At 40.9% G+C, this 26,167-nt stretch overlaps 1 protein-coding gene across 1 annotated transcript in view; it reads left to right on the top strand.

Annotated features, from left to right (window-relative positions):
- LOC126194656 (TRAF3-interacting protein 1) overlaps positions 1–26,167 on the top strand; it is a 260,931-nt gene that overhangs the window by 55,302 nt on the left and 179,462 nt on the right. The window contains exons 2-3 of the mRNA XM_049932847.1: positions 4,503–4,620; positions 21,912–22,024. Of these exons, the coding sequence (XP_049788804.1) occupies positions 4,503–4,620; positions 21,912–22,024 (231 nt within the window). The remainder of the gene's footprint in view (positions 1–4,502; positions 4,621–21,911; positions 22,025–26,167) is intronic.

Here is a 26,167-nt window from a genome sequence, read left to right as displayed (position 1 = left end):
AATGTATGTGCAGCACAGATTGGAAGTGCACCTATGTAAAGTTGGTGCAGAGGAAGGAACTGTGTCTGCTAACTAGCAGGTGTACATGGCAGTGGGACATGCTTAGTGACTCCAGCACAAGGACAACACTTAGGGGAAGTTTGTCACAGTTATCACAATTGTCAATATACAGATGTTCAGTCCCTTCTCTGAAACCAGAAACTGCAGATTGGACCCTAGGCAGTCGACCTTCAGATTGCTGACACAGCTACTTTGGCACAGTGTGCACACTCTGTGTGCTTTTACATGGAATGTGTTTACTGGTAATGATAGAGCGGTGAACAATACAAAAGTTAAATTTATAGCAGGAGTATTAAAAAATATATAACACTCTTCTTAAGAGGTAGGGATTATTCTGCTGCCATTTCAATATCACAAATCTTGGTGTATCGCTAACTTCAGTATGATACTCCTGTGGTTTCAAACTTTCAAAAGTTGTATTTACTTGTAAGAAGACATAACATGCTCCCATGAAGAGTGTACAAAGTCTAGCTAATATCCACCTTTCACTTGATATGCAGCAATGTTAGCAGAATGTGGTAAAGGAACTTTCATCTGTTAAAATGCTTATAGTGCAAGAATTCAATTACCAACAAAACCAATCGCACTGTGTTTTGTGAGACTGTACGATAACACTGAGTAACAAAGTTATTACATGTGTATTGCTTTCAGTAAAAACACGAAGTTTTGTCACTGATTCAGTCAGCAGTTGCAAATATGTTTCTTCACACTCCACATATCAGCGTCTGGTTACACTGTATCCTACTTTGAAATAATTGGCCCATATATATGTAAAGAGGCTGGGAGAGCTGTAACGGTAAATATTTGCAACAATGAAGGAAAGACAGATTCATACTTACTATAAAGAAGAAATGTCTGGTTGCAGACAGGCACAATTAAGTCACTCACATGTAGCTTTCGGCTCCAGCCTTCATCAGCAGAAAACACACACACACACACACACACACACACACACACTCTCTCTCTCTCTCTCTCTCTCTCTCTCTCTGTTAATACTTGTCAGATATGGGAGAGGTTACAGAATTTCCTCACTCTAGAGCTGTGGTACGAATGAATCTCTTGCTGGACAACAAGGTTTCAGCGAGATGGTGAGACTGTATGTATTTTAGGATATATATGAGTGGGGTTCATAAATTGTTTCAAGGGCTCATGATCTCTAGAGGAGGGTATATAGCATGTTCTCCACATTTACCCAGTTTAAGCATATCTGACTTATTCCTGTGGGGCTATCTTATATTGCATATCACATTAACAAACCTCAGAACATTATGCAGCTGAAGAATGCTATTTGTGAGAGAAATCTAGCTATATTGCACAGAATGGTTCAAGCAGTGGTGTTTAATCTCTGTGGAAGATTTGAAGGATCTAGTAAAATTTGTAGGGAACATTTAATAGGTGAATAATAAATGTCACTGGTTGTAATATGCAAATGGCACTTTATTACATAAAAATATTGACACTTACGTTTACTTTTGTTATTAGGGAAATAAAACTGCCGCTTCATAGGGCCCACCTTATATAATGCAGAAAGGATTTGTTTAGATTTGCGTATGATTAATATAAATACTGAGTGATAAGAAAGTCAGTATAAATTTGAAAACTGAATAAATGACAGAATAATGTACATAGAGAGTACAAGTTGACACACATGCTTGGAATGACATGGGGTTTTATTAGAACCAAAAAAATACAAAAGTTCAAAAAATGTCCGACAGATGGCTCTTCATCTGATCAGAATAGCAATAATTAGCATAACAAAGTAAGACAAAGCAAAGATGATGTTCTTTACAGGAAATGCTCAATATGTCCACCATCATTCCTCAACAATAGATGTAGTCGAGGAATAATGTTGTGAATAGCACTGTAAAGTATGTCCGGAGTTATGGTGAGGCATTGGCATCGGATGTTGTCTTTCAGCATCCCTAGAGCTGTCGGTCGATCACGATACACTTGCGACTTCAGGTAACCCCAAAGCCAATAATTGCACGGACTGAGGTCTGGGGACCTGGGAGGCCAAGCATGATGAAAGTGGTGGCTGAGCACATGATCATAAGCAAACGACGCACATCTGTCGGACATTTTGTGACCTTTTTTTTTTCCTAATAAAACCCCATGTCATTCCAAGCATGTGTGTCAATTTTTACCTATCTACATTATTCTGTGGTTTATTAAGTTTTCAAATTTATACTGACTTTTTGATCACCCGGTACATGGAGTAAGCAATATAAGAAGTCTTATGGATTCAAATGTCTTGCTTTTAAATGAATGCTAGCATTTTAGGATTGTCTATTCAGATCTCAGGGCTGATCAGATGGAAATAAGTGTCAGAGAGCTGCTATAGAGACATACACTTGTCAAATAGCTGTTAGGATGATGATGATGATGATGTCATCAGTATTGAGATATATCAGTGGGGTTTTCATTGTTGGTTTCCTTCTCATTCTGACCTCTTCATTTTGTCATGTTAAGGAATACATAGGATAAGTATCGCTTTTGGACTGCCCATGTGTACATCTTAAACTATGTACTACACAGAAGTTTAACTTTATTTGACTTGAATTGCTATGTATTACCTGTAATCTTAGTGTTGTGTTTGTGATGTTAGTAAAGCTACTCAATTTAGCCACTTTTGGCTTTAGATAAATACCTTGTTATATGTATGAAAAAGCTGATAAAACGAAAAAAGCTACCATGTTTCCAGTAGAGAAATGTTTTACATGTCAATGCATTTATTACATTTGTTAAATCATACAGCTCCCTCATAAAAATGAACTTTCTAGGGAGCATGGAATACGAAAGTAATGTAATAACACTGTTTATGACAAAACTTAAATATCTACTTAACAGTCACTGAATCAGTAACAAGATGAGCTAAATTGATGGAAATATTAATAGAAAAATATTATGGTTGAATGTTTGTTTTTGGGAGTCAAAAATTTAGGCCAAAAGTAAAATAGAAACATTTATTGAGGTAGGCAATAATTCAACCTGATTTTAAAATTAAATAACAGTGATGCACAGATCATTGGAAGAGTGCAACAAAGAATTTTATACAAAATCTGGTAACAGATGGTGCTGTACTCTGTCCACCATGTCAGTGTGCATAAATGGGCAGCCTTTGCAATCACATCAGTATCTTTTTTAAAATGTTCATCACTCTCAGGAGGGGCACGGTGCAAATGAACAGTGAAATTTGCTGTCACATCTTGTGTCTCGGTGGAAATGAATTCAGTCACCACACATCCCGATGACTTGAGCTAATCCAGCATGGTGGGATGGTCCCAGTAAGTTGTGTCTTTCAATGTAACCTACAAAAAGTAGCCACAAGGAGTCAGATCATGTGAATGTGGCAGCCAATTCTCACCTGTGCCTGTGAATTTGGGGTAGTCCTATATACTGGACATGTGCTTCATTTGCGAACCAGATGTAGCCAACATAAAATTTTTCGTTATCTGTAATTGTGAGAATGTTGTTTCAAAGTCAGCTCTTTGTCACCCAGCAGCTACAGGTATGATATAGTGACATTAGGTTTTGAATAGAAATGTGTAGACCATTTCTCACTATTGTATGTATGCTGGAACACTTCAAATCAGTCTCTGCCGGAATTCTTCAGACGGATTTTCTCATATGTTGCTGAGTAAATCCAGATACTGTAGAAACATTTTCAGGAGTAGCTACAATTTGCATGGGGTCAATATTCCCAGCTAGATCAGCAGCACTACATTTCAATTTGAATTTGGCAAAGAGCTTTTGAATGCTTTGGGTCCTTTAGAACATCAAATTGTGTATGAATATTGCACCTTATTGCCATAATATTGTGTGCTAACCTATGATGTTATTCAGTGGAATATATGATTTCACCTCTTTCTTTGGTACACTAACCTCCTTTCACATTTCGACTGTGGATTGATTGCTCTTGGCTTCATAGTAGTATTTTTAGGCACTACGTATTGCGATTCCAGTTCCACCCTCAGTATGAAACTGTTACAGCTTTCACAACAAACATACTGTTTATTGTTTTCTTCTCTTGATCTTTCTTCTCCATGACATTAATTTTGAAATTTTACAGCCCTCAGTGTTCTCCTTTACAATGCGATGTACAGAAACCCCCTTCATGTAACTCATCACCCCAATTCTTCAGCTGCTGTATGTCCTGTATTTTCATTCCTCAGTTTTTTGCACTTCACTTTGTCTCTACGAAGTGAAGTTTGAAGGAGAAGATGAATCTGTGATCATAATTTTTGGGCATATTTCTATATAAACTGAATTTCTCCTAATGAATAATTTGTATAAATATTCTTGTAGAACAAGCTGTTGATGCAAAGTTTTAATTTTGTTCCTGTCAGCCTGCTTGAGGCACTTTGCTGTTTCTTTTCTATCTCAGCACAGTTCACTGCTGTTTTCACTGAGACTATTACAAATGTTATCTATTTTTGTTTAAGGTCATTCGAGAAACTGGGTTCATGAATGGAGTTTTCTCACCCGATGAACTTAATCATGAAAATATAAAGGACAAGGAAAGCAAAATAGCCTTTCTGCAGAAATTAATTGAGACAGTGAGTAAGTATGAAGGTTCTGTTCATATCAGTTTTATTTGCACACACTGTTAATGCAACATGCTTTATATAGATGATATCATTTTGGTTGTTAATACTCCTAAGCCCGAACTAATAGAAAGAACAGCAAAGGGTGTCCTTCAAGTTTAATATATGTCATTGAGCAAAAAAGTGACTTTTAGTAATGTTTGCTTTTCTATTAGGCCCATAAACATCAACTATAGTGTAGCATAGATAAAAATTACCTACTTTGCACCTTACCATTTAGTCAAGCATCGTCCATCCAAAAAATTCCAAGGCTGATTTCATTCCCAGTGAATAAGTAATGTATGTGCAGTAACTACAGTTGCAACTTGAACTAACAACTGTAAACAACAGATGTGCGTTCAACAAGTTTTGAGCAGGCAGTTTTAAGTAGTGGACATGTGGCCTTAGTGTGTCGATGTTGTGCTCCAAATCAAACTAGAGCAACATGTCTAAATCACATGACTTTTGAAGATTAGAGAAGTGTGTTCGAAGTTTGCCCACACACATTGATTCCCAAACAAAAATGACGACATATGGATGCACGCCGCTATGGGATTGAAATTTAAAATGTGAACAATTCTTCTCTGAGAAATATTACAGTTGACAATACTTCTTGTTATCAATATGATCTACCACAAAATGACAGAGTGCAGAAATCAACATAAAAGGTCAACACTTTCACCACATAATTGACGTTCAAGCAAATGTGACCAGTTGAACAACATCCCAAGGAAGGGCTTTTGTTATAGCTGCACATGAGTGTATGAAAGTTCTGTGCATTGTATTCAAAAAAAGGGGGAGGGGGGTTGGAGCCAGTAGAGCACCTTAAATGTTAAGACCACCACCTTAACTTTTCTCTAATTTTTTATTAGTCCAGTCTCGAAACTTTTCGGACTGATGGACTAAGTTAAAGAAATGTCATTGAGGTACCTGATTTGAGATTTGTTTAATCTTGAAAAATAAGTAGATCACCCATATTAAAAATACTGAATGAAACAAAAAAAAAAAAAAAAAATAATGCGTTTTAAGAAAATGAATGTTTTGTCACAAAAGAAGCTTTCGGCCAACAAGGCCTTTGTCAAAACTAGATGTCACACACACACACACACACACACACACACACACACACACACCACTCTCTCTCTCTCTCTCTCTCTCTCTCTCTCTCAGCAGCTGAAGCCACACTATAAATAGCACCCCAGCTGGGTGGCGTAAGGAGGAGGCTGGGGCAGGGAGGAGGAAGGATTGCAGGGTAGGGGTGGGGGAGTGGTTAAGTGCTGCCAGGCAGAGTGCAAGGATGAGGTGGGGAGAGGGCAGGGCAGCTAGGTGCAGTTGAGAGGGTAGGCGTTTGGTGGGGGAAAAGTGGGAGAGGGGAGGGGGAGGGGCCGCTATTGGAAAATAAGTAAAAAAGACTGGGTGCGTTGGTGGAATAGAGGGCTGTGTAGCACTGTAATGGGAACGGGGGAAGGGGAAAGATGAGTGAGGACAATGACTAATGGAGGCTGAGGCCAGGAGGGTTACGGGAATGTAGGATATATTGCAGGGAGAGTTCCCACCTGCACAGTTCAGAAAAGTTGGCGTTGGTGGGAAGGATCCATATGGCACAGGCTCTGAAGCAGTCATGTTTGGCAGTGTGCTCAGTAACAGGATGGTCCACTTGTTTCTTGGCCACAGTATGTTGGTGGCCATTCATGCTCAGATAGAAAGCAGTGCAGTGGTTGCAGCTTAGCTTGTAGATCACATGACTGGTTTCACAGGTAGTCCTGCCTTTGTCGGGATAGGTGATGTTTCTGACGAGAGTGGAGTAGGTGGTGGTAGGAGGATGTATGAGACAGGTGTTACACTTAGGTCTATTACCGGGATATGAGCCATGAGGTAACGGTTTGGGTGCAGGTATTTTGTAGGGATGGACTAGTATATTGTGTATTTTCAGTGGACAGTGGAATACCACTGTCGGAGGGGTGGGGAGGATAGTGGGCAGGATATTTCTTATCTCATGGCATGCTGACCGGTAGTCGAAACCCTGGCAAAGATGTAATTCAGTTGCTCTAATCCAGGTGGTACTGAGTTACAAGAGGAATGCTCCTCTGTGGCCAGACCGTGACACCGTGGGAGGTGGTGGGCCACCCTGCTCACTTCCTACTGCCGCCAAGGAGTACCATTGTCCGCTACCTCTACAACAACCTCCAAACCTCCACCTCCCCCTCCCGTTCTCTCATAACTGACAAACTCTGTCTCGCAGACCTACTACACTTACCACACCCTCAAAAACTCCCACTACCACACAGAATCCAAAACCTAAACAGACCCAAAACAAAATCATGAACCTTTCCTCCAAAAGCCTTAGCCCCGCAGTAACATCTGTCCTTTTGAAAGGCCTCACCTTTTGCCCCACTCCCAAATTCAGTCATGTTGGGCTGGTTAAAGACCTTCTCTCCTTCTTCCGGTGCATACAGTGGAAACACTTTTTTGCCAACTATATTACCTGTAAGACTCAACCAGAGACCAAAGTAGAACCCTGCCTGAATCAGTTCACTCCTCCATCCAACTGTGATCCACCCCCACTGCCCCCAAATCAGCCCCTGTTAACTTTCCAGAATTTCTTGCCTCACCATCATTCCCCAAACCCCTTAACATGCAAACTAACCTTACACCCACAGAAAGAACTGCAATCCACCTTCTAAAAACTGATCCCGACCTTATAATTATACTTGCAGGCAAAGGCTCCGCCACTTTTGTTTGGAACCGCACGGATTACCTGGCAAAAGGACTCTGCCAGCCGTCAGATACATCTACCTACAAACCTTGTCACGGTAATGTCATTCCAGAAATCCAGCATGATCTTCAGGCTCTCCTCAAATCCTTAGTCCCATTCCAAACCTCTCCCCAGAGTCCTCTCTCTCCTCACACCTACCACTCCCCACACTCTTACCTTTGACATGCTTTGTAAGTTCATATACCCAACCACCCAGGACGCCCCATTTTGGTCGGTTACTGTGCCCCCACTGAGAGAATGTCTGCTCTCATAAACCAACAAGTCCAGCCTATTACCTGGAACCTATCCTCCTATATAAAAGACACCAACTATTTCCTCCACCAAACTCCACAGTTCCTGTCCCTTTACCACATGGTGCCTTGCTCATCACTATTGAAGCCACCTCCCTTCATTCTAACCTAATGCCCATTACCTTAGCACTACTGGATACCATCTTGCCCAATGCCTGACAGATTCAAAACCACCAACCTTCTTCCTAGTCACCATGATCAACTATATCTTCACCCACAATTATTTCTCCTATGAAGGCATTACCTGCAAACAAATCCAACGTACAGTTAGGGGCACCTGCCTGGCACCATCGTATGCCAAACTATTCATGGGTCATCTAGAGGAATCCTTCCTAAACACCCAGATTCCTAAACCCCTCACCTGGTTCAGAGTCATTGATGACTTCTTTGCGATCTGGATCGAGGGTCAGGACACCCCATCCACATTCCTCCAGAACCTCAACTACTTCTCCCCCATTTGCTTCACCTGGTACTGCTCAAGCCAATAAGCCATGTAACCTCCCCCTCACTTATCGACCTTAATGACAGTGAAAAATTAAACCGCGTGTACCTAATGGAAATTTGGGAAAGCAATCGTCACCAAAGTTAATCTGTCGGTAAAGAGGGAGGAAAGGGGTACATCTAAATGAAAGGAAAAATGCAAATGAAACTGGTGGAAATTAATTTTGAAAAGGGGTAAAGTTAATAAAGAAAGTAAATGTGCGGCCGTTACGTCAACAATTAACTAGCGGTAATTAGATATTTGAGATTTGGGGGAAATTACGGTCGCCAGTCCTAAGGACAATTACTATAGTAACTGAAAAAGAAAGGTTATTACACATATAATTAGCACTAGAAGCGTGGCAACTGGAGGTTGACACGTGTAGTGTGAAAGCTGAAAGTTTGTCTGAAGTAATAAATTTCGCTACACCCTGACTTAATTTAGCAAAAGAATTAATAAAACTGGAAAATTGAAAGTTAGTTTAGTGACTGAAATTAATAGTGAACTTTGTTTCTGAAGCATATCGACATTCAGTAAAATACAGTTAGTCTTGGGCTACCTCAACAATCATTGCAAAAGCTACTTGAATCTACGCAATTTAGAAATAAGAGATTTAACTTCGAACTTGAATTAAATGATTCTGAACAATTAACAATAGTAAAATGTAGTATGTACCAAGCTGAGCTGCAGTCACAGGTAAGCTAAAATATGCTAACAAAACTCGCACTCTTAATTTGTGCTCATGTAATCTAAATATTGTAGCCAGCTATGAATACTTTAACTGAACTTTGAAATTAAGGCAGTGAAATTGAATTATATTATTTTAATGCTGGCGTTTGAATTTCAACGACACTCGGGTTCATTTCAGAAAAGAAAGGGACCCTGCTTGGCAATGCAATTGGGACAATGAGCAACAAAGGTTCATGCTAAGTTGCTGTAATTTTGTGATGCAACAATTTTAAAAGCTGAGGTCTGCCATACAGTTCTGAAACTTTACGTGCTTTTAGTCTTCCTTGTTGGTTGATTGAAGGTTTGAAGTCGTCGATCGAGGAGGTGGCGACAGTCACTCATTGTCGGCCGTTGCTGTTGCAGAAGCTGGATGTTGGCGCGCCTCCTTCTCGACACGGTCACCAGGCGAAACGGGCTCTTGATGTGCGCCAGCTAATGCTTCCCGTCCGCGACACCGTGTCAGAAACTATCATAGCAAGTCGAGCGCAATTACATGCTGCCAAACCCCGAAAGCGCGGCAACTCGCGGGAGCGTCACACAACACACCTCTCCACTGCACCACCCCAGCCAGACTCTCTCTGCTCAGCCCGCGCTCCACGCGGCAGAGTTAACACTACCAAAGATCCTACACACTTTCGTTCTTCACACGACCTATCGATGTATTCGTTCGATAGCATAGTTTTCCCTAGGCAAGACCCAGCGTAAAATACAAATAATATTTACAAAACAAACCAATTATACATCGACATAAATGCATAAATATATATATATACAAATATTAAAACAATTACAATATATAAAGACACATAAATGTTATATCTTCAGGTAACAAAATAAGGAAAAAATTATGGTACAATAGATGGAAATAGGAGGATATGCATTTCCGGCGTTACAGCCACAATCCTCTATGTTGACCTCCACCTCAAAGATGGCTACATCAGTATCTCTGTCCATATCAGATCTACACTGTGTGCCAAAAGTATCTGAACACCTGGCTGCAAATGCTGGAATTCAGTATGGTGATGGCCCACCCTTGGCCTTGATGACAGTTTCCACTCTTGCAGGCATACGTTCAGTTTCTTGGGGAATGGCAGCCCATTCTTCACAGAGTGCTGCACTGAGGAGAGGTATCGATGGCAGTAGGTGAGGTCTGGCATGAAGTCAACATTCCAAAACATCACAAAGGTGTTCTGTAGGATTCAGTTCATGACTCTGTGCAGGCCGGTCTATTACAGGGATGTCATTGTCGTGTAACCACTTCACCACACACCGTGCATTACGAACAGGTGCTTGATTGTATTGAAAGATCCAATCGCCATCCCCAAATTGCTCTTCAACGGTAGGAAGCAAGAAAGTGCTTGAAATATCAATTTAGGCCTATGGTGTGATAGTGCCATGCAAAACAACAAGGGGTGGAAGCCCCCTCCATAAAAAACACGACCACAACACAACACTGTCTCAGAATTTTACTGTTGGCACTACACACACTGGTAGATGATGTTCACTGGGCATTCGCCATACCCACAACCTGCCATTAGATCGCCACATTGTCTACCGTGATTTGTCACCCCACACAACATTTTTCCACTGTTCAGTTGTCCAATGTTTATGCTCCTTACACCAAGCAAGGCATCGTTTGGCATTTACCGGCATGATGAGCTCATGAGCAGCCGCTTGACCATGAAATCCAAGTTTTCTCACCTCCTGCCTAACTGTCATAGTACTTGCAGTGGATCCTGAAGCAGTTTGGAATTCTTGTGTGATTGTGTGGATAGATGTCTGCCTATTACACATTTTGACCCTCTTCAACTGTCGGCGGTCTCTGTCAGTCAACAGACAAGGTTGGCCTGTACGCTTTTGTGCTGTACATGTCCCTTCAGCTATCACATCAGAAATAGTGGATCTAGGCATGTTTAGGAGCGTGGAGATCTCACATACAGACCTATGACACAAGTGACACCCAGTCACCTGACCACGTTCGAAGTCTGTGAGTTCTGCGGAGTGCCCCATTCTGCTCTCCCATGATATCTATTCACTACTGATGTCACTGATATGGAGTACCTGGCAATAGATGTCAGCACGATGCACCTAATATGAAACCAGTATGTTTTTGGGGGTGTCCGGATACTTTTGATCACATAGTGGACTAACCACCAGCAATACCTCCACTTCAACAGCTGCCATCCATTCCATATCAAGAAATCCCTTCCATACAGCCTAGCCACCCAAGGTGATTACATTTGCAGTGATGAGCGGTCCCTCTCTAAGTATACCGAGGGCTTCTCTGAGGCCTTTACAGACCATAATTATTCTCCCAACCTTGTACAAAAACAAATATTCTGTGCCTTATCTTTTCAATCACTCACCACCTTCCAAAATCCCACCGTTCAACCACAGAGGAGCATTCCCCTCGTAACTTAGTACTACCGAGTACTGGAGCAACTGAATTACATTCTCCACCAGGGTTTCGTCTTGTCATGCCATGAGATGAGAATTGTCCTGCCCACTATCCTTCCCATCCTCCCTACAGTGGTATTCCACCGTACACTGAACCTACACAATTTCCTCGTCTATGTCTATGCAGCCCCTTACCTCATGGTTCATGTAGCTGTAATAGACCTAGATACAAGACCTGTCCCACACATCCTCCCAACACCGCCTACTCCAGTCTGGCCACAAACATCACCTATGTCATCAGAAGCAGAGCTACCTGTGAAACCAGTCATGTTATCTACAAGCTAAGCTGCAATCACTGTGCTGCAGTCTATGTGGACATGACAACCAAAAAGCTGTCTGTCCACATGAATGGCCACCAACAAACTGTGGCCAAGAAACAAGGGGACCATTCTGTTGCTGAGCACGCCGCCCAACATGACATTCTTCATTTCAGTGACTGCTTCACAGCCTGCGCCATATGGATCGTTCCCAACAACAGCAGCTTTTCTGAACTGTGCAAGTGGGCACTCTCCCTGGGATATATCCCACATTCCCGTAACTCTCCTGGCCTCAACCTTCGTTAGTCATTGTCCTTGCCCATCTAGCCCCTTCCCTATCCCTATTCCTGCAATATACAGCCCTCTATTCCACCTACCGGTACTCAACCAGTCTTTTTACTTCTCTCCTTTTCTGCTAGCCCCCCCTCCCCCCTGCCCACTAAACTGCGCGTAGCTGTCCTACTATCTCTCCACCTCATCCCTGCCCCTATCCTACTAGCCCTTCCCGTACCTGCCCCAGCCTCCTCCTTACCCCCACCCATTCGACACTCTCATCTTGCACTGGTGCTGCTGCTCGCAGTGTGATTTCAGTTGCCTGAGACTGCAGTCGTGTGTGTGTGTGTGTGTGTGTGTGTGTGTCATCTATAGTTGACGAAAGCCTTAATGGCTGAAAGCTTATTTTGTGATAGGCTTTTTATTGTGCCTATCTACCACTCAGCATCTCCGCTATATGGTGAGTAGCATGTGTATATTGATTTGATTTGTTCGTACTGAGACAGTTATTAAACATTTAAATGCAAAGTATGATTTACAGCAAAATAAGCAGTTTCAAAAATTGAATTAATTAAGTTTTCTTTAAAAATTGTTCTGCAGTATTTCAGAATATATAAAGTGTTTTAGAGCATTAACAATGTTTAAAAATGAAGGTGGGACCAGTGGCTAATTCTGGCATTTAAATATGTAATCATTGATGTTTAATCATATATTTATTACCATATTTCAGCAGTAATGTATTTGTAGCATTTTTGTTACGATGAAACAATCTGTTATTGTATTTTGGCATTATAGTTTTATATTATTGTCAGTAATAATGGGAAGTTATGTACACCATTTAAATATTCCCCAAGTGTGTACGTTGGTGTCAGTAGCAAACGTGCTTCCAGTACTAAGTACTGAACTTTATTGATGACCCTGCCTTCAGATTTATACTTGATTGTGATTATATGTGATGTTTGGTGGAGATGCTGGGTACTTCAAAGCATCTGCAACACCATGGCTCTAATTCATCAGTGTAATAATTTCCTGTATGAACAGGAACCAGAACCCAAGCATTACACTGTTCCTAAGATCCATATAGTCAGGAGACATTTGGATTCCAAAACATCAGTAAATCAGCTGCACATCAGGCATCCATAAGTATTTTCCAGATAAGCTGGTCAGGACCCAATAAAATGGCTGTGAGCAGAGGTGGGATGATATTGTGTTGGACGATACTATCATTTCTGGAAGAAATGTGTGTTTTTATGTGGATGGCACAACCTAACAGTGGTTTGAGTACAAAGAAGAGAAGCTCAATAACTGGGACAAATTCCAGGCTGAAATGAAGAAAACATTTGGGGACAATTGCAAGTCTACTTACTGGTAGAACAATTGAAGAACAGGGCCAGGCATCTTGGGTAAATGACACATTTGAACATACAGAATGTTTTGGCTATGTGCCACATTATGAATCTTAACATGACAGAAGCCAAAAAATCTCACATTTGATGAAAGGAGTTGTACAGGACATGTACTAGGTTCTTCTGCTAAAAGGTGTCACAACAGAGGAATTCTTCAAGTGGTGTCATCAAATTGAGGAAATTAACAGAAAAAAAGGAGTCGAATGAAAGATATATGACCGACTGCCGAATGTGATCCCTATGGCAGTTGTGGAAGACCACCACACGCTCACCTCTCTCGTACGCCAGGTAGTTTGGTTGGGTTGTTTTGTGGGAGGAGACAGACAGCGAGGTCTACATCTACATCTACATCTACATCTACATTTATACTCCGCAAGCCACCCAACGGTGTGTGGCGGAGGGCACTTTACGTGCCACTGTCATTACCTCCCTTTCCTGTTCCAGTCGCGTATGGTTCGCAGGAAGAACGACTGTCTGAAAGCCTCCGTGCGCGCTCTAATCTCCCTAATTTTACATTCGTGATCTCCTCGGGATGTATAAGTAGGGGGAAGCAATATATTCGATACCTCATCCAGAAACGCACCCTCTCGAAGCCTGCCGAGCAAGCTACACTGCGATGCAGAGCGCCTCTCTTGCAGAGTCTGCCACTTGAGTGTATTAAACATCTCCGTAACGCTATCACGGTTACCAAATAACCCTGTGACGAAACGCGCCGCTCTTCTTTGGATCTTCTCTATCTCCTCCGTCAACCCGATCTGGTACGGATCCCACACTGATGAGCAATACTCAAGTATAGGTCGAACGAATGTTTTGTAAGCCACCTCCTTTGTTGATGGACTACATTTTCTAAGCACTCTCCCAATGAATCTCAACCTGGTACCCGCCTTACCAACAATTAATTTTATATGATCATTCCACTTCAAATCGTTCCGCACGCATACTCCCAGATATTTTACAGAAGTAATTGCTACCAGTGTTTGTTCCGCTATCATATAATCATACAATAAAGGATCCTTCTTTCTATGTATTCGCAATACATTACATTTGTCTATGTTAAGGGACAGTTGCCACTCCCTGCACAAAGTGCCTACCCGCTGCAGATCTTCCTGCATTTCGCTACAATTTTCTAACGCTGCAACTTCTCTGTATACTACAGCATCATCCACGAAAAGCCGCATGGAACTTCCGACACTATCTACTAGGTCATTTATATATATTGTGAAAAGCAATCCAGCCACACAGCTGGTCTGATATTCCGTAGGCTCTTACTTTGTTTATCAGGTGGCAGTGCGGAACTGTATCGAACGCCTTCCGGAAGTCAAGAAAAATAGCATCTACCTGGGAGCCGGTATCTAATATTTTCTGCGTCTCGTGAACAAATAAAGCGAGTTGGGTCTCACACGATCGCTGTTTACGGAATCCATGTTGATTCCTACAGAGTAGATTCTGGGTTTCCAAAAACGGCATGATACTCGAGCAAAAAACATGTTCTAAAATTCTACAACAGATCGACGTCAGAGATATGGGTCTATAGTTTTGCGCATCTGCTCGATGACCCTTCTTGAAGACTGGGACTACCTGTGCTCTTTTCCAATCGTTTGGAACCCTCCGTTCCTCTAGAGACTTGCGGTACACGGCTGTTAGAAGGGGGGCAAGTTCTTTCGCGTACTCTGTGTAGAGTCGAATTGGTATCCCGTCAGGTCCAGTGGACTTTCCTCTGTTGAGTGATTCCAGTTGCTTTTCTATTCCTTGGACACTTATTTCGATGTCAGCCATTTTTTCGTTTGTGCGAGGATTTAGAGAAGGAACTGCAGTGCGGTCTTCCTCTGTGAAACAGCTTTGGAAAAAGGTGTTTAGTATTTCAGCTTTACGCGTGTCATCCTCTGTTTCAATGCCATCATCATCCCGGAGTGTCTGGATATGCTGTTTCGAGCCACTTACTGATTTAACGTAAGACCAGAACTTCCTAGGATTTTCTGTCAAGTCGGTACATAGAATTTTACTTTCGAATTCACTGAACACTTCACGCATAGCCCTCCTTACGCTAACTTTGACATCGTTTAGCTTCTGTTTGTCTGAGAGGTTTTGGCTGCGTTTAAACTTGGAGTGAAGCTCTCTTTGCTTTCGCAGTAGTTTCCTAACTTTGTTGTTGTACCACGGTGGGTTTTTCCCGTCCCTCACAGTTTTACTCGGCATGTACCTGTCTAAAACGCATTTTACGATTGCCTTGAACTTTTTCCATAAACACTCAACATTGTCAGTGTCGGAACAAATTTTCGTTTTGATCTGTTAGGTAGTCTGAAATCTGCCTTCTATTACTCTTGCTAAACAGATAAACCTTCCTCCCTTTTTTTGTATTCCTATTAACTTCCATATTCAGGGATGCTGAAACGGCCTTATGATCACTGATTCCCTGTTCTGCACATACAGAGTCGAAAAGTTCGGGTCTGTTTGTTATCAGTAGGTCCAAGATGTTATCTCCACGAGTCGGTTCTCTGTTTAATTGCTCGAGGTAATTTTCGGATAGTGCACTCAGTATAATGTCACTCGATGCTCTGTCCCTACCACCCGTCCTAAACATCTGAGTGTCCCAGTCTATATCTGGTAAATTGAAATCTCCACCTAAGACTATAACATGCTGAGAAAATTTATGTGAAATGTATTCCAAATTTTCTCTCAGTTGTTCTGCCACTAATGCTGCTGAGTCGGGAGGTTGGTAAAAGGAGCCAATTATGAACCTAGCTCGGTTGCTGAGTGTAACCTCCACCCATAATAATTCACAGGAACTATCCACTTCTACTTCACTACAGGATAAACTACTACTAACAGCGACGAACACCCCACCACCGGTTGCATGCAATCTATCCTTTCTAAACACTGTCTGTACCTTTGCAAAAATTTCGGCAGAATTTATCTCTGGCTTCAGCCAGCTTTCTGTACCTCTCATTGGTCTCATTGGATTAGGGAAGGAAGTTGGCCATGCCCTTTCAAAGGAACCATCCCGTCATTTCCTGGAACGATTTAGGGAAATCACAGAAAACTTAAATCAGGATGGCCGGACACGGGATTGAACCATTGTCCTCCCGAATGCGAGTCCAGGGTGCTAACCACTGCGCCACCTCACTCGGTTGCCAGTTGGTAAGAGAAGAGATACAGAACTTTATAGCAGCCACAGATGTACTGAGTATACAAAAGATAGCATCCTTCACTGTTGACCCAGTATGTCAGGAGGTAATACAAATGTTGAAGAAGAGGTGTATTGATCTTTAGTACAAGTCTCCACTACCAGCTGAACATGTCAAGAACAATGGACTCAACTGACTTATGCCACCGCCATCAAATGACAACCCAGCACCTGTCCAATGTAGGTGCAACCAACTCCTGTGCCAAGTAGATGCCTCACAGAAGGACGGACCTTGGGAGGACAGTTTGTTGTTGTGTTTCCATTGTGGATGCAGTGGGCATATTGTATGCTACTGCAGAGAAAGAAGAATATTTGATGGCTATTGTGCTGCAAGACTTCAACCATAACAACGGTACTGTTCGTGCCAGTCAGCTGCTGACAGTTGTAGTCAACCTGTGGGGTGAAGCTGATTGCCGCACTCTAGACAAGGTCGCTCCCCAACACACCGTACTCAGTACTTATCGCCTTACAGAGGCACAAGTCAGACACCTAGCCACAAGCTTCAGGAAAATGAAGTGAGGTGACCATTCATTGAGGTAAGGCCTCCACGGAAGCAAATCCTGCGTGTATGTGCCAGCCATCAAGATGTCAGGAAATCCCATTGACATCATCGTCGTTGGCCAACCTGTCCAGTGCTAGTCAATTTGAGGACTTGCTATTCTATACTGTTGGAGATTTATTGTCGTCAATTAAAGAAGATTATGTTTTGCAATATGAAAGTGATTTGCTGAAGGTCACAAATGGGAAATATCTCTAGTGAACAGGAACATGTATTACAAGACTATCTATCAATGCCAGAACTCTGCCATTTGAATTTGTCATTTTAACAGAATGCAGTCATAATGTTATTCTCGGGTGTGACTTCTTGCAGGCATCACAAGCAGTTTTAGACTGTGGAAGGTGAGAACTCTGGACAATTGAAACTATTCCAGCAAGCACACATAACAAAGATTGCTGTAGGGAATTGTTGCCATTGAAGCATTGCTATCCCACCATCACCAGTGAGACAAGTTCTGGTTGTCAGTCAAGAAGCTCAGTTGAGCTGTCGAAATTTTATCAACTGCTAAAAGTTACTCATGCTTGCAAAAGGAACCTACACACCAGTGACAATCATAAAGGTTGCAGTTGGTAATGGAGAACTTTGGATCATTAATCATCACAAGGAGCTATAGCTCCTCCCTAAAGGTATGTGTGTAGGGGCAACTTAGTATTATTGAGGAAGAATTGTGCTCTGCTATCACTATAGAAAATACAAGGGAAGAAGCTACTATCTAGCTGCCGATGTGATCTGACCTGAACGAAGAACAATGTTGGCGAGTGATAGCCATTCTACATCAGTTTGTGGATGCCTTCAAATCAGGACTGGCAAAAGGATAGAGCGAAAGGTGCATTGTAAAACACAGTATCAACAGTGGGGATCATCCACCAATTAGCTAGGGCTCGTATAGGATGTTGCTGTCTGGACAACCGATGATCTGTTCAGAAATGGAGAAGATGGTGCAAGATGACACCATTGAACCGTTAGAGAGCCTTTTCACCTCTCCTGTGGTCCTTGTGAAGATGGAGGGTGGCACATGGTGTTTCTGCGTCAGGTGCTGACGAATCAAAAAAAATAATGTAGAAAGATGTCTATCCATTAATTTGCATGGATGACACCCAAGATTACTTGAAAGGAGCAGAGTATTTCTCAACTACAGACAGGCTATTGGTATATCAAGGTTGATGAAGCTGATTGGGAAAAGACTGCCTCCATAACTCCTGATGGCCTGTGTGTGTTTAAAGTTATGCAGTTTGAGCTGTGAAATGCTCCAACCACCTTCAAACATATGATTCACAATCTGCTTTGACACCTTAAACGAATGACGTCTTTGATGGCTGGATGACATTTTTATTTTTTAAAAGACATTTGAAGAACATCTAATCTGCCTGACAAATGTGTTGAAGTGTGTTCATACTGGAGGTTTCTTCTTGAATCCAGAACAAGACTTTTTTGTCACCCAAGAATTAAAATCTTTTGAATCATGGTGAATGGTGATGGAGTTAATCCAAATCCAGAGAAAATAAGAGCAGTCACAGATTTCCCGACTCCTTGGTACATTCCTGATGTGAGAGGTTATCTCAGGATGTGTTCATACTAACAGCGATTGATAAAGCTCTTTTGTACCAAGGCGTGTCCCTTGCAATAACTATTGCAGGGAGATGCCAAATTTTCCAGGAACAAGGTGCAAGAAAGATCTTTCACTGTCCTTAAGCAGATGCTGACCTCTCTGGTTCTAGCATTGTATGATGAGAATGCTGACACGGAATTTCACATTGATGCTAACAATTTTGGATAAGGTCAGTTCCAATACAAGTTTAGGAAGGTGCTGAAAAGATGTCAGCTTACTCTGATGACAGAGTGTCTTGCAGTTGTTTTGGTCACCAACCAGTTCTGTCTGTATTTATTTGTCAAACCATTTACAGTGGTGATAGACCATCATGCCCTCTGCTGTTTGATTAGCCTCAAGAATCCGAGAGAACTGAGGCTTTAAGAGTGTGACAACAGTTTTGTACAATAGTGGATCAAAACCCAAGGACACCGACTGCCTTTCAGGGAGATCCTTGGAGAACACAACAGCAAGCCTGAAATCTCATTCATTGCTGCACTGAATGACATTACTGCTGAACAGAGGGTAAATCCAACACTGCTGAAAACCATAGAAGCCTTGGAGGAGGAACAGACCAAAGGAGCATTCCAATTAATTAACAGAGCATTGTATAAGATGAACTGTGATCCATTGGGGCAGAAATAGTTGCTCATCATCTCAGCTCACCTGTGGCCAGCTATCCTTAACTTTTCACTGGTGCTCCAACATCTGGTCACCTGGAATTCGGGAAGACTCTAGAGGATATTTGACCAGTTCCCTACTGTTAAGACACATGTGAGCCACTTAAGGAATACTGATGACAGAAGCACAAGGTGCAGTTACCTCTGGGACATCTATTGCCAGTCCTGCCTGCAACAGTGCTAAACACTGATTTGAATTCTACCTTTTGGAGAGGTTCCTGAAGTCAGCAAACGAGATTCAATGGATAGCAGTCTACACTGACTAGCTCTGCAATTATGCTGTCATCGAGTCAGTACTAACTGCAGAAGCTCCAGAAAATGCAGGGTTTCTTGTGGAAGACATCATTTTGAAGCCCAGAGCACCCAGTGTGATGATCTCTGATTATTGAAAAGTTTTCAGTTGAGTATGGTACTGAAGATAATTTTAGATTCTGACATCACCACAGGATGACAACTTCCTATCATCTACAGATGAATGGTCTCACAGAACACTTTGTTAAGATATTGACAGATTTGCTCTTGATGCACAGGTAGATACTCAGCATGACTCTGTGAAACGTCTCATCACCAGGACCGAAGAAGTAAGGAAGCTGGCTTACATTCAGATCGTGGATGCACAGGAGAAAGACTAAGACTGCTAAAATGCCAAGTGACCGGTGAGACTTGGTACATATTTTTACACCCGTGCAGGAAGTGTGACTACCAGAAATGTTACTGAAGTGCAGCTTTGGGTCATATTGTTTCCTTTGTTGATTGTCAGACATCACTTATGATGTTGAGAGTTATGACACTTTGTCAAGAAGACAGAAGTACCGAAATGTCACCCCCATTGTCTGTAAGGAGCCCTACTATGGTCCAGAGATACAGATTGATGATGAGCGGTTAAATGAAACAGAAGACCCACTTGACAGTCTCAAAGCTTTGGTGGGAGGAGCTTTCTTCCACTATCATCATATTGAAGAGGTTATAACAACATGGCCAGAATGTGAAGATCTGCCAGTGCCGCTATACGCAAGACCATTGATGAGAGCTAGATCAAGGGTGTTGTAGCTGGCATCAGTGACAACTTCTGAAACAGTAAGTCACTTTATCTCCAGGAGTCAGAACAGTTGTCTGAGCTGTGGTGCATTAGGTGTGGTGTAGTGACTAGCATCACTAGCCGGCATTCTGTGACTCGCTAGTTGAGACCTGGCCACCAGCAATTACTTTTTGTTTAGAAATTGTTGTTTCTGGAAAGTTCTTGAAATATTATACATTTGTCATGTTTGTATAGTCTGTAATATTAGATGTCTGTATAAATAATAGCATTCTGGAACATTCCATGTTTGTATGAATAACTGCACTCTCCATAAAGGTCAGTTCTGTTCTTTGCAGTACTAAGTGTTGATGACCCTGCCTTTGGATTTGGTCTTGCTTGTGATTTAGACATAATAATATTCCAATATTACTTGTCATTTTGACTGTTTTTGCCTTGAGGTACATTGAAGCTTGCTTTTTATCTTACAGTGATGCAGACATTGTTTAAGCAGGGACTTATCATAAATAAGGCTTTGTTCTCCTACCCATGACATTAGATATTTGTGGCCCAAAGCACACCCCCGTGCTTTCACTAATCAGTTCAGCCAATCTTCTGTATCCATACCTGTTGAGCTGTTGAGGTGTAGGCCCCTGCCTCGTGAGACTCAATTTGTATCAGTATGACATGTCCAAAGTTAGCTGTGACATTGCCATCCACAGGCTTGAATTATCTGCGTCACAGTACCATAAAGATATTGTTGATGATGAGTCCACAACATCTCAATGAAATGCAAACTTGTACTAGAAGGCAAGAAACCTATTGTATCCTACTCACCACCTGTCATAGGTCCAGATCCCTTTAAGATTGTTTCCTGCCTATTCCAGTCTAATATGTTTCTGTATCAGTCATACAGTGTAAAACTAAAAAGATATTTATTTATCCAATTTCATCCTATCAGTTTTATTATTTTATTTTACTATTTCCATTCATATAATTGAAAATTTTTAAATATCACCCTTAAGAAATCTGGCCTCCCTCCAACCAATACATTTCACATTCGGAAATGTGTGTTTAAGTTTATAAAAGAATTAAAAGGTCTAAAGCTGAGTAGTAAGAGTCAAGAACTGTACAAAACCAAGAAACATTCCATAAGAAGGACCCTACTGATATCCTATTCAGGAGAAAATCAAATAAATTAAATGCATTGATCACTTTCGGAAAGAAATAAGGAAGTTAAAACAGGAAAAAAAGAAGCACTAAAGTAATGCATACAGTGGAAGCTAGATGCTGTTTACATTAACCAGAGAAGCATGTAGAGGAGATAAGTGTTGTAGGACCTGCTCAGAATAGCTGTTGATGCTGGTAATGCTGGGGATTGATGATTAACACAGCTAGGATGTGATTAAGGCACAATGTTTGTTGTTATTTAAGGGTTCCCTTTTTTATACAAAATTTTCTTGTGTGTACTAGTTTTATCTCAGTAATAAACTAGTTAGAGTCCATTTTTGCATTGTTTTAGTAAATGTAGTTCTTTTCTTATTTCAAATTATTAAACATTTTTTCTATTTAGAGGCAACTTCTGACAGTAACGTAACAGCTCGACCTTCGAAGATTGTTGCCGGACATGAACCTACAAAGACAAATGAACTATTGCAAGGTATTGCAAAGGCATTGGATAAAAAGGTATCAATCTTTCTTTCTCTTTTAGAATTCAACATTTCTCCTTTTGCTTTGTTACCCTCACTTTCAGTTTCTGCACTACCCCTGAGTGTCTGGAAACATAATTTGGTGCCACTAATAGACTTTATATAAGACCAGAATTTCTTTGGGTTTTGTGAGAGATCTTATGATAAGATTCTGCTGTGGTAGTCATTGAATGCTTCCAGCATTTCCCATTTGACAGCCAAATGTGTTTCTTTCAGCACCTGTCTAGTGTAGCCCTGTGCTTTATTTTAGATCTAGCGTGTGATAATCACAGCTGAAATCACTAAAATTGATCAAGGCCCCAGGGTGGATTCACTAAAAGATTCTATACAGAATTTTCTGCTGAGTTAGGCACAAGAAGAGTAGCAGAAGTGGCCCACAGAACTACCATCCAGTATCCTTGAGACCCATCTGCAGTAGAATCTTGCAGGGAGAGGTCCATAATGGTGGCATCAACTTTTTGAAATCATCTGTACGTTTACTTAAGTTGTGGGTCCAGGTATCTCACTCTGTAGTCATTTATCCAGGTGGGCCCTCATTTAGGAGTAACCAACAAAAATAAAATAAAATAAAATAAAAATTCGTAACTTTGCTTGAAAATCGATATCTATAGTTATAGTGACATTGAAGCTAGTGTTTAGCGTAGGAACCTGACATTCAGAAGGCTGTGGGTTTGAATCTCACCAGGTATGTCAGAATTTTCTCTTTTTAAATAATTGTTCAAACGTCTCAAAAATGATACCGACAGGAAGTGCAAAATGGCTAAGCAGGGATGGCTAGATGACAAATGTAAGGATGTAGAGGCTTATCTCACTAGGGGTAAGATAGATACAGCCTACAGGAAAATTAAAGAGACCTTTGGAGAAAAGAGAGCCACTTGTATGAATATCAAGAGCTCAGATTGAAACCCAGTTCTAAGCAAAGAAGGGAAAGCAGAAAGGTGGAAGGAGTATATAGAGGGCCCATACAAGGGCGATGTACTTGAGGACAATATTATGGAAATGGAAGAGGATGTACATGAAGATGAAATGGGAGATATGATATTGCGTGAAGAGTTTGACAGAGCACTGAAAGACCTGAGTCGAAACAAGGCCCCTGGAGTAGACAACATTCCATTAGAACTACTGACAACCTTGGGAGAGCCAGTCCTGACAAAACTCTACCATCTGGTGAGCAAGATGTATGAGACAGGCGAAATACCCTCAGACTTCAAGAAGAATATAATAATCCCAATCCCAAAGAAAGCAGGTGTTGACAGATGTGAAAATTACCAAACTATCAGTTTAATAAGTCACAGCTGCAAAATACTAACGCGAATTCTTTACAGACGAATGGAAAAACTGATAGAAGCCGTCCTCAGGGAAGATCAGTTTGGATTCCGTAGACCCTACGCCTTATCTTAGAAAATAGATTAAGGAAAGGCAAACCTACGTTTCTAGCATTTGTAGACTTAGAGAAAGCTTTTGACAATGTTGATTGGAATACTCTCTTTCAAATTCTGAAGGTGGCAGGGGTAAAATACAGAGAGTGAAAGGCTATTTACAATTTGTACAGAAAGCAGATGGCAGTTATAAGAGTCGAGGGGCATCAAAGGGAAACAGTGGTTGGAAAGGGAGTGAGACAGGGTTGTAGCCTCTCCCCGATGTTATTCAATCTGTATATTGAGCAAGCAGTAAAGGAAACAAAAGAAAAATTCGGAGTAGGTATTAAAATCCATGGAGAAGAAATAAAAACTTTGAAGTTTGCCGATGACATTGTAATTCTGTCAGAGACAGCAAAGGACTTGGAAGAGCAGTTGAACGGAATGGACATTGTCTTGAAAGGAGGTTATATGATGAACATCAACAAAAAGCAAAACGAGGATAATGGAATGTAGTCGAATTAAGTTGGGTGATGCTGAGGGAATTAGATTAGGAAATGAGACACTTAAAGTAGTAAAGGAGTTTTGCTATTTGGGGAGCAAAATAACTGATGATGGCCGAAGTAGAGAGGATATAAAATGTAGACTGGCAATGGCAAGGAAAGTGTTTCTGAAGAAGAGAAATTTGTTTATATCTAGTATAGATTTAAGTCTCAGGAAGTCGTTTCTGAAAGTATTTGTATGGAGTGTAGCCATGTATGGAAGTGAAACATGGACGATAAATAGTTTAGACAAGAAGTGAATAGAAGCTTTTGCAATGTGGTGCTACAGAAGAATACTGAAGATTAGATGGGTTGATCACATAACTAATGAGGAGGTATTGAGTAGAATTGGGGAGAAGAGAAGTTTGTGGCACAACTTGACTAGAAGAAGGGATCGGTTGGTAGGACATGTTCTGAGACATCGAGGGATCGCCAATTTGGTATTGGAGGGCAGCGTGGAGGGTAAAAATCGTAGAGGGAGACCAAGAGATGAATACACTAAACAGATTCAGAAGGATGTAGGTTGCAGTAGGTACTGGGAGATGAAGAAGCTTGCACAGGATAGAGTAGCATGGAGAGCTGCATCAAACCAGTCTCAGGACTGAAGACCACAACAACAACAAATAATTGTTGAAATGACTTTGGTCATAATTTCAATTCAATAAATTAGTTCAGATTTATTTATTTTAATTTCTGGCCCATTTTAATCAATGTATTAACTTTTTACATTTACTCTTTTTTTTTCTTCCAGTGTTTCATGTTTAATCTTTGTGCATGTGATTTTTATTATTATTATTATTATTATTTTTTTTTTAATTTTGTCCACTTGATCATCTTATATTTTCATCCATGTTATGGCACTCATTAATGCTTTTCCATATTTTGTGTGTTTGGTTATAAGCTCTTCATTCATTTAAATCTTCATCTGTATTTTGTTGTCCATAGTGCAATGGGAATTTGTGTTTTAAATGTTTATGTGATGTTTACCATCCAAAAAATGTACATCTTGAGTGTAACGAAAAATACATTTATGATACCATTACACATCCAGTATATACAGATTATTTTATCTTTTAACTGCTAGATCAGCATTTATAAACATTTAAATATGTCTGCTTGTGTCTGTATATGTGTGGATGGATATGTGTGTGTGTGCGAGTGTATACCCGTCCTTTTTTCCCCCTAAGGTAAGTCTTTCCGCTCCCGGGATTGGAATGACTCCTTACCCTCTCCCTTAAAACCCACATCCTTTCGTCTTTCCCTCTCCTTCCCTCTTTCCTGATGAGGCAACAGTTTGTTGCGAAAGCTTGAATTTTGTGTGTATGTTTGTGTTTGTTGGTGTGTCTGTCGACCTGCCAGCACTTTCATTTGGTAAGTCACATCATCTTTGTTTTTAGATATATTTTTCCCACGTGGAATGTTTCCCTCTATTATAATCATTTAAATATTGTGATACATGAATAAAGACAATTAAAATCGTATGAACAAAGATTCAGAATGACAGAAAGAAAAAATAAGGGCAAATGAAAAAGTTAATATGATGATTAACATTACGTAACAAAGGACTAGATATTTCATGAATTACGCTTACACCAATTAACTGAACAAAAATAATGATCAAAGTCCTTACAATAACTTTAAAAATAAAAAAAAAATTAAGCACATGATCAGACTTGAATCCACAAATTCTGCACATCAGGCTTCCACATCAACCAGTATGCTACTGTTCTGCTATATGTACTACTGTCATTTTTAGAGCTCTAGAACATCACACAAAATTACTTTTTGTCAATGATTCGCAAATGAGAGTCTACCACAGTCATTGGCTGCTGGGTGAGACACCTGGGACTCTTACATACATCACCATATAGAGGGTTTCGAAAAGTCAGTCCACCCTTGGGAACCTCTCCTTGTCAGAAAATATCTGAGCTCAAATGTAATCTCAAGCAGAATGACTTTATCCATATCAGCTAGCCTACAAAAAACCTGACTTGCATTTCTCTCATGGGACATCCAGAAGGATTTTGATCAAGACAGTTTGCTTACTTATGAAAATTTGATTGCAGGAGGAAAAAATGAGATTTATGAAATAATTGAGTGTTTCTTGCTAGAGTAGACACATGTTATAATGGATAGAGAATCATTGATGGATGTGGAAGTAAGTTCATGCATGTCTCAGGGAAGTGTGTTGAAACTCTTGTGGAATGTTGCATGGCTTAT

This window comes from Schistocerca nitens, chromosome 7 (genome assembly GCF_023898315.1).
Source record: "Schistocerca nitens isolate TAMUIC-IGC-003100 chromosome 7, iqSchNite1.1, whole genome shotgun sequence".
NCBI classification, from domain to species: domain Eukaryota; kingdom Metazoa; phylum Arthropoda; class Insecta; order Orthoptera; family Acrididae; genus Schistocerca; species Schistocerca nitens.
The sequence above is the reverse complement of the archived record's forward strand: the minus strand, read 5'-3'. Positions and strand labels throughout refer to the sequence as shown.